Source organism: Callithrix jacchus, chromosome 1, assembly GCF_049354715.1.
Source record: "Callithrix jacchus isolate 240 chromosome 1, calJac240_pri, whole genome shotgun sequence".
NCBI classification, from domain to species: domain Eukaryota; kingdom Metazoa; phylum Chordata; class Mammalia; order Primates; family Cebidae; genus Callithrix; species Callithrix jacchus.
In genome coordinates this window covers 126,673,179-126,687,844 of record NC_133502.1, presented here as the reverse complement: position 1 = coordinate 126,687,844, position 14,666 = coordinate 126,673,179, and the positions used below count along the sequence as shown (strand labels likewise).

Sequence of the window (14,666 nt, the reverse complement as noted above, 5' to 3'; positions counted from 1 at the left end):
GGTCAGGACTGTGATTTCTATGCCATTTCTTGCGCCCATTCCTTTTCAGGGGACTAAGGAAAGTGGGGGTGGGGAGAGTGAAGGGAAAAGTCATTTCATGAACTATCAGTCATAAGGAAGAGATCCACACACATCAAGATGACATATAACCATAGTAATAAAAATGAAAAATGAGCAAAGAACTGGAACATAGAAATCTCAGAAGGAAAAGAATTCAATGCTTAAGCAAATAAAGATGCTAACCTTTGGACTGAAAATTAAAGCAAGAGTATGATATCTTTATTCATGGGGAAAACTGTCACAACTTAAAAATGTATGTTCAGTATTAGCCAGAGTGTGGTGAGGTGGGCACTTTATCTCTGTTGGCATATCTTATACTGGTATAATAATTCTAGAAAGCTACTTAACAGCAGCCTTTAAAATATTCATGCTTTAATCCCATTTTTGAAAACTCCCTACCCCAAGGAAATAGAAGGCCAAAGATTAATGTATGACAGATTAATATGGTGGTGTTTGAAACAATTAAAAATTATAAACACCATCAACATGCAAAAGAATAGTTAAATGAATTATGGAACAGTCATAAGTTGAATTATTAAAGTTATTAAAAATGACATTTGTGAAAAAATTTAATAACATGCAGAAATGCTCAAGATTTACTACTGTGTGAAGAAAGTAGGACACAGGACAAATGTACTGCTGAATCCATGAAACCAAAATTGCCCACCACTTCCCAAGTTCCATTTTGAGAAAACCACCCTTAGCAGTTGTTTATGTCTAATGTTGACTTAGCTTGTAACAAGCAGTGGTATTACATGGTTTGACATGTGCACATTTAACTCTATGTTTGCAGCAAAAAAAAGAGAGAGAGAAAGAGAGGGAAATAAGTACTAAAAGAGTGCTGGCAATGTTGCCTACTATTCCACTAAGTAAGAGTGTACCCCTAAGTTAGCATGAGATAAGGGTTGTGAATTTGCTGTGCCCTCAGACAGTCTTAGTCTCTAAGGAGCTGTCATAGTGGGGATTCCTTGCAAAAATAATCATAATTCTAGTGTATAAAGAAACAAGTCTATAACAGTATCCTTTACAAATTACCTCTTTTTTGTACTATACTTTCCCATCAGAATAGCTCTTGGGAGCTATTAAAGGTCCCTTAAAATCTCTGTGTAGCCAAACTCAGGAGACGGTTTTCCCAGGCTTCATCTTATTAAACTTGAAAACAGCATGTGATATTTTATCTCTGCTTTCTTCTAGATATTTTCAGCTGACTTCTGGAGACACTATTCTCTCTTTCTTCTTATACTATTCACTCTTAAGTGTCCTCTAGTCTCTTCCCCCTTATACAATCTAAAGATTGGAGAATCTCAGCTCTCAGTCTTTGAACCCTGTCTTCTGCTAGACTTGAGGGATCTCATTGAGTACAATGGCTTTAAATATCAACTAGACTTATGTGATAATAATAGGACAAATGGTTGATATGGCTATTTTGTGCCTCTTTCTAAGTATATTACATATACTAATTATCCCTCACAACAGCACTAAGATTGTTTCTATTATTATCCTCAACTTAGAAGGAGAAGGGAGGCATAGATAAGTTAAATCATTTGCCCACAGCCATAGCTAGTAGAGAAAAGAGCCAAGACTGGAACCCAGGCAATCTGAATCCAGAGTAGCTGCTTTTAAGCACTACAAAACATGCCTCCTTGATGACTCCCGAATTATACTTCTATATCCTGCGTCTCCTTTAAAATCAAGATTTGTACATTGAACATCTTTGGTTTGATGGTTAAGATGTATTTCAAACTTAACATATCCAATCCCCCAATCTCTTCCTCCTCTATACTCCTTCAGTAAATGGCCACTGTCTATCTGAGTTGCTCAAGCCATCCCTGACTTCTCTCTTTCATTTCCCACACTCATTCCATTAGCAAGTAATGTTAGCTTGCCTTCTAAGTATACCAAGAATCACTGCATTTTTCACCTTTTCTGTAGCTAATATCCTAAGTCACATCAACTTCTCTCACCTGGATTCTCACATTGACTTCATAAGCTATATTCCACATATGTTGAGACTGTACTATGTGCTAAGAGAAAGCAGCCCCACTTCCATGGCCATGACATATTGGCCTAAGGATCAGAGTCCAAGCCAGTGGTAATTATGTAAAAGTGGACATAAGAAAGGTTAAATCCCTTTGACCAATAAGGATGCTCCATGTGTGGTGATGTACACCAGCCCAATCAGATGATAACTTTGGAAGATATATGATGTAAAGTTGCATGCCAACCAGTCCTGAGTTACTTCCTTGGTTCTCCATGTGTTAATGTAAGTTTACTCTTGGAAGCATTGGAATGCTGTGTCCAGGCTAAGAAGAAAACATATACTACCTCTCATGCCGTCTCACCATTGCTATAAACTCTCTTTAAAAAAAGTAATTGCATTATAATACTGCCTTACACTTTTAAATATCTATAGGGAAATGCACAGGAAAATAGTGGGAAAAAATAAATCAAAACAGAAATAGCTTTTGACTCTAGGCTGGGTCATTTTATTTTGTTATTTTTTTTACTTCACCATCCTTTTCTACCTTTCAGAATATATTATTTTGATAGTCAAAGAAAATGTTAAGAATGAGGTTTAAGAGGGACTGTAGGAAGGGCATTTTTATATTTAAAAGTGAGGGGATCAAGGTAATTATAAAAGACATTATTATTTATGTGTTACTTTTATTATAAAATTTCTTCATTCTACTTTGCAAATACTTAAATCCTCTAAGCAAACGAGAATATAAAAAATCCAAATGCTGACTTTTGCATTCATATTTGAGGTGACTCTTACTCTTTAGAGGGAGGAGGGAACAGTAATAGAGCTGACTCAAGAGCAATTTTAGTTCTAATCAATGTGCCCTCTACTGGCTTTTTCTTCCATGTTTTTCAGTTGTCGTACTTTTGAGTTGGGGAGAATATTTTCTGATACTACTATGACTACTATAAGGCAAATGAAAAACAATAACTATTCAGATATATAAAACCAAGCACATTTGAACATACAAGTCTTTATAACAAGGCGCCATTGCACCCCAAATAACTTGCTATTTCCTTTAAAATAAATAGGTAATAATGACCACACCAGGTATTTATATGATGCTCTATATAGGTTTTCCTAAACTCAAAGCAATTTGACTTGCCACAGCAATTCTAGCCTACCATGATTCACACATACAGCACTCAGCTATAAAATAGCTCTTTGCAGACTGCATGCAAATTAACTTACCACCGTCAGCCTCCTCTCAGGGTTGCTGCAGTTTCCTTGACTCTTAGCCTGTCTGGCCTCACAGCCCTGTGTTCCAGCATCTCTAGCTTCATGCCAGTAGCAGCCTCAGCATGGCCTCTCGGGGGATATAACTACTCCTTGTGTAAAGGCTGAGGAAGGGACAGAGGTGGGAGGGGCTACATTCAACAGAAAAAAAGAAAAGGCGGAATAAAGATTAGAGGACTGATACAGAATGTCTAGTTGCCATAAGGTAATGATGGAGTTTTTTTTTCCTGTGGTGATAAATGGTTTTGAAGGTGGCTTCCAAAGAGAAGTCCAATATGTTTTGAATTATGGAGTGTTGTCTCTATCCTCTAGAGAGAATTATTTTGAAGACAATATTCTATGGGTGACATAATTTGGGGTTTCCTGGGAGACAAGGGGAAGGAGATTGTATTAGTTTGTTCTTGAACTGCTATAGAGAAATGCTTGAGACTACGTAATTTATAAAGAAAAGAGATTTAATTGACTTCCAGTTTCACAGGCTGTATAGGAAACATGGCTGGGGAGGCCTCAGAAAACTTACAATCATGGTAGAAGGCAAAGGGAAAACAAGCATATCTGACATGGCCAGGGCAGAAAGAAGAGAGAGATAGGAGGAGATGCCATATACTTTTAACTAACCAGATCTCGTAAGAACTCTATCAGCACCAAAGGGGAAAATCCGCCCCCATAAGCCAGTCACCTTCCAGCAGGCCCCATCTCCAACACTGGGGATTACAATTCTACATGAAATTTGGTGGGGACACAAATCTAAACCATATAAGAGATTGTCATGGTCATTATGCCATTTCTTATTTTGTTTTTAATTATTTCTATCCTGCTTTCTTAAGATAATTTCCAAAGATGTAATGGAGTAATAAGCAGGATTAATTTTTTTTTAAATCCAAGTGCTCATCCTGGATTACCCAATGGAACTGGCCCCACTCCTACTCCTACCAAGAAACTTGCATCCAATCCTTCCCCTAGCAGCAAGAACTTCAATTTCCTATTGGCCTCAAAGTCTCCAGGTGGTATGGAGCTATTTTCCCAGGATTGCTGCAAACAGCAGCCACCTAAGTTCTGGCAGCTTGATAATAAGAAGTCTTCTTGCTGATGAGGGCATTTTTGTGCTCATTCCAAAAAAATAACTAAGAGCAATAGGTGTTGTTGTCCCTCCTTGGAGCAGTCTGGATCTGTCCAGCCCAAAATGCCTCAGCACAGGGTGGTAACAGGTCTGCTGTCTTTGTGGCCATGAGTTCTAGCCAAAAACATCTGCCCCTTGTGTTACCCCCAAGCCTCATAGTTTCACATTTTTCAAAAATTAAATAAGCACATACATAAATTTTTTATTGCATTTTAGATTTTGGGGTACATGTGAAGAACATGCAAGATAGTTGTATAGGTACACGTGTGACAGTGTGATTTGCTGCCTTCCTCCCCTTCACCTATATCTGGCATTTCTCCCCATGCTATCTCTCCCCAACTCCCCACCCTCTGCTGTCCCTCCCCTATTCCCCTCTACAGACCCCAGTGTGTAGTGCTCCCCTCCCTGTGTCCATGTGTTCTCATTGTTCAACACCTGCCTATGAGTGAGAACATGCAGTATTTCATTTTCTGTTCTTGTGTCAGTTTGCTGAGAATGATGTTCTCCAGGTTCATCCATGTCCCTACAAAGGATACAAACTCATCGTTTTTGATGGCTGCATAATATTCCATGGTGTATATGTGCCACATTTTCCCTGTCCAGTCTATCATCGATGGGCATTTGGGTTGGTTCCAGGTCTTTACTATTGTAAACTGTGCTGCAATGAACATTCATGTGCATGTGTCCTTATAGTAGAATGATTTATAGTCCTTTAGATATATATCAAGTAATGGGATGCTGGGTCAAATGGAATTTCTATTTCTAGGTCCTTGAGGAATTGACAACAGATGCTGGAGAGGATGTGGAGAAATAGGAACACTTTTACACTGCTGGTGGGAGTGTAAATTAGTTCAACCATTGCATATACATAAATTTATAGGAATGAGTGATGAAAAAAAATAAGGATGAGAAAATAAGATGGAACCAGGATTAAAGATGTAAATTAAGTGTATACCACAAAATTGTACACTCGTGTAACCTAAAAGTCCCAGTTACTTCAGCGCTTGTGTTTCACGGTTCTTTAATATGCAAAGCAAGAGTCCAAGGATCCATTCCAGGGGACCAAAGGCAATCCAGACTTCCACCAGGTTCCTGTCTCTGAGTGTTTCCGGAGCTCTGCGGAAAGCCTCCATCTGCCACAGTTCTATATCAGGGGCTGCTTCCCTCCTCAGCTTGCTATCTCACTTTGGGCAACTCACTTCTGATGATCTCAGATCCAGCTTTGTCCTGACTGCTGCTACATTCCCACATTCCTTCACTCCAAACATTGTGCTATTCCACACTTCAGGTCAGTTTCTGTGATGTGTAAGACTTTACTAAAAGTGAGGGAACTATCACAAAGAAGTTGCCACACAGAAAAGGAAAATTCTAAATTGGATATGAAAATGGTCAGTTCCTCTAGAATCTGTAGGCTCAACTATGGAGTTTGGAGTTGTAGGCCAAACGGATTCTAGAGGCACTGACCATTTTCATATCCAAACTGTGGACCTCCATAGTCTCTCGCCCCAACTCTCTCTCCTTTTCCTCAAACTCAGTCTAGTGGCAGGCTCCAGTTTGCTTCTTACAGAGGAATTTTTCTTTCTCTGATTCCCCTCCCTTTTGAAAGTCAAGGACCTCAGCCCTCCCTGGGATCCAATAAAAAGGGGAGAACATCACTTTTCCCTCACCCTCAGTCTCAAGCCCTTCTTCCAGACAATGGCATAATAATCTGCGCAGACATGAGTCCCCTAAAGAAAGGCAACGTTTCATATTAATATTTATAGAAATTTAGCTCCCATATTGTCCAAAGTTTTCCATTCCGAAATAAAATTTTTGGTTTTACCTTTGCAAAAGATAAATGAAAATATTTCTTGTAATGTAGAAAATAGCCCTCCTCTAAAATGAAGCAGAAAACAGCTGGCAGCTTTAAAATAGCAGCTTGAACGGACTTAGATCAAGATCTCAAAAATATTGACTCAATATTTTTGGTGAACCACAAATATGGTTCTAAATCTTATGGCAACCCCTGTGGAGAGAAACATGATTCACTTTGTGTTTCAAGGTGTCCATAAGACAAAAATGAACTTTTCCCATGGCTATGAGAGACACGCAAAGAAAACTGTATAATGTAATAAAAATATCTTTCATAATAATCTATTAGTTAACATAGCAACAAGCTCTATGAAACTGTTTCTTACAATGATTCTCACTATAAATTGGAGACATCACCATTCATTAAAAGCAGTTCTGGGGAGTACAGCTCTTCCCTTTCCGTCTGGTAGCAGCCATCAGGTAAGCCAAGATGGGTGCATACAAGTACATCCAGGAGCTGTAGGGAAAGAAGCAATCTGATGTCATGTGCTTTCTTCTGAGGGTCCGCTGCTGGCAGTACCGTCAGCTCTCTGCTCTCCACAGGGCTCCCTGCCCCAACCGGCCTGATAAAGCACGCTGACTGGGCTACAAGGCCAAGCAAGGTTACGTTATATATAGGATTCGTGTTCGCCATGGTGGCCGAAAACGCCCAGTTCCTAAGGGTACAACTTACAGCAAGCCTGTCCATCATGGTGTTAACCAGCTGAAGTTTGCTCGAAGCCTTCAGTCTGTTGCAGAGGAGTGAGCTGGATGCCACTGTGGGGCTCTAAGAGTCCTGAATTCTTACTGGGTTGGCGAAGATTCCACATACAAATTTTTTTAGTTTATTCTCATTGATCCATTCCATAAAGCTATCAGAAGAAATCCTGACACCCAGTGGATCACCAAACCAGTCCACAAACACAGGGAGATGCGTGGGCTGACATCTGCAGTCCAAAAGAGCTGTGGCCTTGGAAAGGGCCATAAGTTCCATCACTACTGGTGGTTCTCGTCGGGCAGCTTGGAGAAAGCGCAATACTCTCCAGCTCCACCATTACCACTAATATAAGTAAAGTGTGTAAAATTAATACCTAATAAACAATTTAGGACAGTCAAAAAAAAAAAAAAGAAGCAGTTCTATGGAGAGCCCATTTAAAATGGGTTAAGAGCATAATTTGCTGCTGACCTGACTTAATCCAGAAGAAGACTGTAAAGAATTTAGCCCAAGGGTCTTCATATAGCCCCTTACGTATAGCTTCCAAGAATTCTATGAATTAGCAGAATTGGCGCGCATACACACACACACACACACACACACACGCCTTCAATAAACATACATTTTAATGTCAATCCATGCGTTGAGATATTATCTCATTTAAGTAAATGTGGGATGGCATGAGATACTATTGTACATCCTCAGGATTTTAACTCATGTAATGATGTCTCATTATTTCCTACAGAACATGCCGTTGTGGCCATTGACTCACATTCATGATTATGAGAAACTTTCTATGTTTATGTGTTGTCTGGTTAAACTGGAAAATATTCAAGAAGCATAGTAATACTAATATACTCTTTGATTTGACTTTAATAATCAAATTTGTTGGTACTAACAATCCTGAAGGAAGACTTTACATGATGCAAATATATTCGACAGAGGATTTTCTTGGGGGGGGGGAGGGAAAGTCTTGGTATTCTATTAAATCTTGCATTTTTCCCAAACATTAAACTTTGTTTTGAAATATTGGATAAGGTTGCTTATCACATTACCACACACAACTGGACAAGCCTTGGTTAATCCATGTGCCTTGGAAATCATTGAGCATATGTAAGACTTGAAACAGAAAAGAATCTGAAGCAGTGTGTTATTCAAGTGACATGATCTAGCTCCACATTCTTCTCATATTTTGAGCACTTTCATAGAAGAATTGGCAGCTATTCATCATTCCTTTCAGTGTGCAACTGGATGCAACCACTACATTTCTCACTGTAGTTCACAACTGATTTTCACCTGCTGGGATCAGGCCTATACTTCAAAAAACAATTCCTTTTTCCTGAGCCCTGTTTTGAAATTTCAAATGCTCTCACTGTCTTCAAAATGGTGGCAAGTTTCTTTGCACGAAAACCTCCCCATAAGGATAACCTTGATATTCTGCTCACAGATGGAGCCCTTGCAGGACTTGGTAACACATCTGAGTTGCTGCTTTGATGAACAAAGAGGCTCCGTATGTCATAATGACTCATTGCTGTCTTCATCAGTATGCTTTTCAGTCACAGAGTCTGCCAACCAACTTGGAAGAAATTTTGTCATCATCTACTTAGAAGTCCTCAATTTCATTAGAGTCAGGGCTTCATCCACCTCATTTTCAAATGATTTTATGAAGAAATGAGAGCAAAATTAAAATATTATCTACTAAGCAGAAGTACGCTAGTTTTTTTTTTTTGAAGACAAGTCTTAAAAGGATTGATTGAAGAATCAAGAGGAAAATTCAGATCTTTGGGAGAGAAAAGAAAGCTTGTTCCGTATAATCTGACACAAGATATCCATTTATGATTGGGTTTTCTCACTAATACTTTTGGCTATAGGCAAGAGTAAACTTTCCAATGAAGGCATCTATATCACCATATAGATGATAGTTAAAAACAAATAAATAAGGCAAAAACTTTTGGCTTAGCTATTTTTTTTTTTTTTTGCAATTCTGGAAGATAAAGTTAAACATAGAAAACAAAATTAACTAAGATAACTCTCTGAAGCTAGAAGTGCTTCTGTAAATGAAGGAGAATTAATAAAGCATTTGAGGTTTGATTATAGGCAGAAATTTAAAGACAAACATTGAAAAACAATACTCTGCTCAGATTATTTGCTTACAATTTGGAAAACCAATTAAGACTTCCTTCCACTGCTAAGATAGCATCAACAACTCAGACACAGACAAAGCTGACCTCAGAGATCAGGACAAATGAAATGATGCAGTGTAAATTCAACCTGAAGAATCTTGAGGGAACTCAAGTGTCTAGAAATAAGCCTGTCCTTGTCTGGCAAGAGAGACGTGAATACCACAGACCTTTCTAAAAGATTTCAGACATTGACATGAAAATTTAAAAAGTATTTGGGTCAAAGTCATGCACATTTCCATATTCAAGATTGTTATACAATTTCCAACTTTCTGTACAGGCCAACAACAACCTCCTTCATCTTGCCAAAAACTTTTCCACTTTTCAGAATCAAATTCTACTTTTAATTTTGTTTGACTTTTCGGATTTTTTTCTAGCAAGTATTTTATTTTCCTTAGATGAAAAGTAAGAATAGGATATACTATCTTTTCTGGGCAACACTTTTCTGTTCCAACTTTGTGGCGCAATTAAATTTTCAGAGCAATGAATTACAGTGACTGAGAAATATGCCTAGCCACCATCACAAAACCCCATCTCTGTTAAAAATACAAATATTAGCTGAGTGTGGTGGCAGGTGCCTGTAATCCCAGCTACTCGGGAGGCTAAGGCAGGAGAATTGCTTGAACCCAGGAGGCAGAGGGTACAGTGAGCCAAGATTATGCCACTGCACTCTCGCCTAGGTGACAGAGTCAGACTCTGGGTCAAAAAAGTAAAAAGAAAAAGAAAAATATCATACGTACAAGTTTACAGAACTTCTGCCTTCTGTAGCTTTCAGCCATTGTTTAAAGGGATTTATTGCTTCAAATATTTTAAGCATTGCTGATCTAGAGAAACAAGCTGAACAAATTATCCTTAAAGCAGGCAATAAGTGTTTCTAGAAAGTGAGATTTTGATGGATATTGAGAGGTGGTGATTTGGTGATCTGGGGCACTGGGCAAGTACATGGAGTCCAGTCAGATCATTTTGTAGCTTCAATGCTGTGTAATATACTTTATCCCCCTTCCCCACCATTACTATGGGTAGGCTCAAAATTCTCATAATAAAACTGAGTTTAGTCTCCAAAATTCACACATAGTAGAATCCAGTCCCTCTTTTTAGGTGGTGAAAATTCTCTTCTGAATATAATCTGGGTAGTTGAAACCCCAAAGTTCTACATCACAGAATTTAATAATTTCAGCTGGAATAAAGAAATAAAATTAGACATAAAAAAATGAGTATTCTCTCTCATATGACAGAGACTGAAGCAGAGAGTCTAGAAACTTTTGTGGAATTAGAAAAAAATCAGTGCTCTGTGAGCTTTTAAGACTGGGATGTAAAGCTGTGATCAAGTTTAAAGAAAGGAAAGTGAAATTCAGGAAAGAGTTGAGCGACCTAGCTGGCTTTCTTTCTTTTTCTTTTTCTTTTTTCTTATTTTTTTTTTTTTTTTTGACAGAGTCTTGCTCTGTTGCCCAGGCAGGAGTACAGTAGTGTGATCTCAGCTCACTGCAACCTCTGCCTCCTGGGTTCAAACTATTCTTCTGCCTTAGCCTCCTAAGTGGCTGCAACTACAGGCATGCACCACCCTACCTGGCTAATTTCTTTTGTATTTTTAGTAGAGACAGGGTTTCACCATGTTGATCAGGCTCGTCTCGAACTCCTGACCTCAAATGATCCACTCACCTTGGCCTCCCAAAGGGCTGGGATTACAGGCATGTGCCACTGCACCCAGCCACGGTTGAGTTTTCTATTGTAAATGCATGTTCACTTTGTATAACATCCATATACTAGATGAGACTGCCGGTGCTGATGAGAAAATAATAAACGGTAAGATTTAGGTGACCTACTTGGTACTGACAGCTACATGTATATGATTTCATCAATTCACATGTTTTAATAAAGAAGATAAAGTAGTATGAATGAGAAAACATCTTTCCAAAGTTATAACACCTTGCTTTGCCAGTTGCAGTGGCTCATGCCTATAATTCTAGCACTTTGGGAGGCCGAGGTGGGAGGATTGCTTGAGGCTGGGAGTTTGAGACCAGCATGGCAACATAGTGAATTAAATTAACTAGGCATGATAGTGTGTGCTTATAATCCCAGATACTTGAGGGCTGAGGCAGGAGGATCACTTGAGCCCAGGAGTTCAATATTGCACCACTGTATTCCATCCTGGACAACAGAATGAGACCCTGTCTCTAGAGAAAGAAAGAATAAGAAAAAGCAAGAAAGCAAGAGGGAAGGAAGGAGGAAGGCAGGGAGGGAGGGAGGGTAAAAAGGAAGGAAGGAAGGAGGGAAGGAAGGAAGGCAGGGGAGGGAAGGACTGACTTAGATTTAACTATTTAATGCATGACAGAAATTCAAACCTGATTCCAAAATCCAGTTCTTTCCCACTAAGGCCATACTGCTTCTTCAGACTTTCTGAGTTCAAACACAGAAGAACAAACAACTTGATTTTTAATGATTATGCTTATTTCTATAATGCCCTGAATCATTCCTCTTGTTCCCACCTAACCATTAACCACCATCTTAGACCAGTTCAGATCTCTTAACAATCTTGAATTTAGGCATGAGGGATTTAAGGAGCTAATCCCCGGCACTACAGGACTGACTTTATTGCCCAAGCTCTGGAAACTTGATTCTTCTCTGATTCCTGTGAGGACTTGCTATGAAATTGCTACGGTATAAGGGAATATTTTTACAAGAAGACCCAGGACTGCCAAAATCCTGCTCTGTCACTCATCCCTTCCACCTGAAGTTTCCAATAGAGCTGCCATATACAGCAAGGATTATTAGATATAAGAAACAGGTTAATATTGTATTACTTGTACTAGGGCCCTAATGCCCAAATGTCTAAATCTTTTAAAACTGAATTGGATCACAGAGTTCAGGATCAAGGCCTTAGCAGGGAGTTATCAAAAACAAAAACCATCAACAACCTGCTCTCAAAGCCCTATGAGATAAGGTGGGCACAGTGAAGAACAGAAAATGAGAAGAGAGCTGAGGAAAATGACCAGAGACAGAAAGCAGAAAATAGAAAAGAAGGCACCACATGCATACCTATGATCTTCTGGTAAAACAACCTCAATCACTAGATTCGTGTATCCATGTACTAGCACCTGCCCAGTGAGAGTGTGAACTCCTCCTTTATTTCCCATAATTAGACTGCCTGCCTTCCTGTTACTACATATTGGAGCTTTCTAGTATCCTTTGTGACCACAAAAAAACACACAAAAAAATCTTTCAAATTGCAAGTTTTTAAAACATTTTCTTTAACTCTAAGTAGTTTTTACCACCGAAAAAGAAAAATTTGCCTATGTGGCTTATCTGCCTAACATAATGATCTCCAGTTCCATTCATGTTGTTGCAAAGATTGAATCTCATTATTTTTTATGGTGTAATAATATAAGGACCACATTCTCTTTATCCAGTCATCTGCTGATGGACATTTAGCAAGATTTGGACATTCCAAATCTTTGCTATTGTGAATAGTGCTACAACAAACATGGGAGTGCAAATATAGCTTCACTATATTGATTTCCTTTCTTTAGGGTATCCTCAGCGGTGGGATTGCTGGATTTTATGCCAGCTCTACTTTTAGTTTTTTCAGGAATCTCCAAACTGTTCTCCATAGTAGCTGTACTACTTTACATTCGGATCAACAGTGTATGAGTGTTCCCTTTTCTCCACATCCTCGCCAGGATTTTTTATTGCCTGTCTTTTGGATATAAGCCATTTTAATTTGGGTGAGATCACATCTCATCATAGCTTTTATTTTCGTTTCTCTGATGTTTAATGATTTTGAGCACCTTTTCATATGTCTGTTTGCTGTGTGTCTGTATTCTTTTGAGAAAGGTGCATTCAAATCTTTTACCCATTTTTAAATTGGATTATTAGATTTCTTCCCCCCAATTGAATTGTTTGAGCTTCTGACATATTCTGGTCTGTATTCCCTTGTCATATGGGTAGTTTGCAAATATTTTCTCTCATTCTGTGGGTTGTCTCTTCAATTCGTTTATCATTTCCTTTGCTGTACAGAAGCTTTTTAACTTGCTATGATCCCATGTGTTCTTTTTTGCTTTGGTTGCATTTGCTTGTTTGACTCAAGAAATGCTTTTCTAGACTGAAGTCCTGGAGAGTCTCCCCAATGTTTTCTTGTACTAGTTTCACAGTTTGTGGTCTTAGATTTAAGTCTAATCCATTTTGATTTGGTTTTTCTATATGCCAAGATATAGGGGTCTTGTTTTATTCTTCTGTATATGGATATCCAGTTTTCCCAGCACCATTTGTTGAAGAGACTATCTTTTCCCCAGTGTGTGTTCTTGGCACCTTTGTTGAAAAGGAGTTAACTGTAGGTATATTGTTTTGTTTCTGGGTTCTCTATTCTGTTCCACTGGTCTATGTGTCTGTTTTTATGCCAGTACCATGCTGTTTTGGTTACTATATCTCTGTAGTATAATTTCAAGTCAAGTACTGGGATTCCTCCAGTTTTTTCCTTTTTGCTGAGGACAGCTTTGGTAATTCTGGCTCTTTGAGGTTCCATATAAATTTGGGATTGGTTTTTAGGGTTGGTTTTTCTATTTCTGTGAAGAGTGTTATTGGTATTTTTATAGGTATTGCATTGTATCTTTAGATTGCTTTGGATAGTATGGACATTTTAACAATAGTGATAGTTCCAATCCATGAACCATGGAATATCTTTCCATTTTTGGTGTCCTCTTCAATTTTTTTCTTCAGTGTTTCAGTTTTCATTATAGAGATTTTTTATCTGTTTGGTTAAGTTGATTCCTGGGTATTTAGTTTTACTTGTGGCTATTGTAAATGGAACTGCTTTTTAAATTTTATTTTTCAATTTGTTCAGTTGGCATATAGCCATGCTACTGACCTTTGTATGTTGATTTTGTGTCCTACAACTTTATTAAATTTGTTTATCAATTCTAGTCATTTTGTGGTGGAGTCTTTTGGTTGTTCCAAATATAAGATAACATCATCTGCAAACAAGGATAATTTGATGTTTTCCTTTCCAATTTGGATGCCCTTTATATCTTTCTCTTACCTGATCACTCTAGCTAGGACTTCCAGTATTATATTGAATAACAGTGATGAAAATGGGCATCCTTGTCATGTTCTAGATCTTAGAGAAAAGGCTTTCAGTATCCCCATTCAATAGGATACTAGCTGTTGATCTGTCATATATAGCTTTTATTATGATGAGGTATGTTCCTTCTATACCCAGTTTCTTGAGGGATTTCATCATGAAGGGATGTTGAATTTTATCAAATGTCTTTTTATCAAATGAAATGAACATATGGTTTTTGTCCATTCTATTGATATCATGTATCACATTAATTGATTTGCATACCTTGAAACATCCTTGCATTACTGGGATAAGTCCTACTTGGTCATGATAAATGATCTTTTGTATTGTTTAATTTGTTTTCCTAATATTTTGTTGAGGATGTTTGCATCAGTATTTATCAGATATATTGATCTGCAGTTTTTTTGTTTGGTTGTTATCGTCGTTTGCTG

At 38.2% G+C, this 14,666-nt stretch overlaps 1 protein-coding gene and 1 pseudogene across 1 annotated transcript in view; one reads left to right on the top strand and one right to left on the bottom strand.

Moving 5' to 3' along the window:
• LOC144578691 (uncharacterized) overlaps window positions 1–14,666 on the bottom strand; it is a 101,031-nt gene that overhangs the window by 14,257 nt on the left and 72,108 nt on the right. The window contains exon 3 of the mRNA XM_078345860.1: window positions 3,272–3,447. Coding sequence (XP_078201986.1) covers window positions 3,360–3,447 — 88 coding nt within the window. The 3' untranslated portion in view covers window positions 3,272–3,359. The remainder of the gene's footprint in view (window positions 1–3,271; window positions 3,448–14,666) is intronic.
• Window positions 6,682–7,625, top strand: LOC118154854 (large ribosomal subunit protein eL15 pseudogene; annotated as a pseudogene).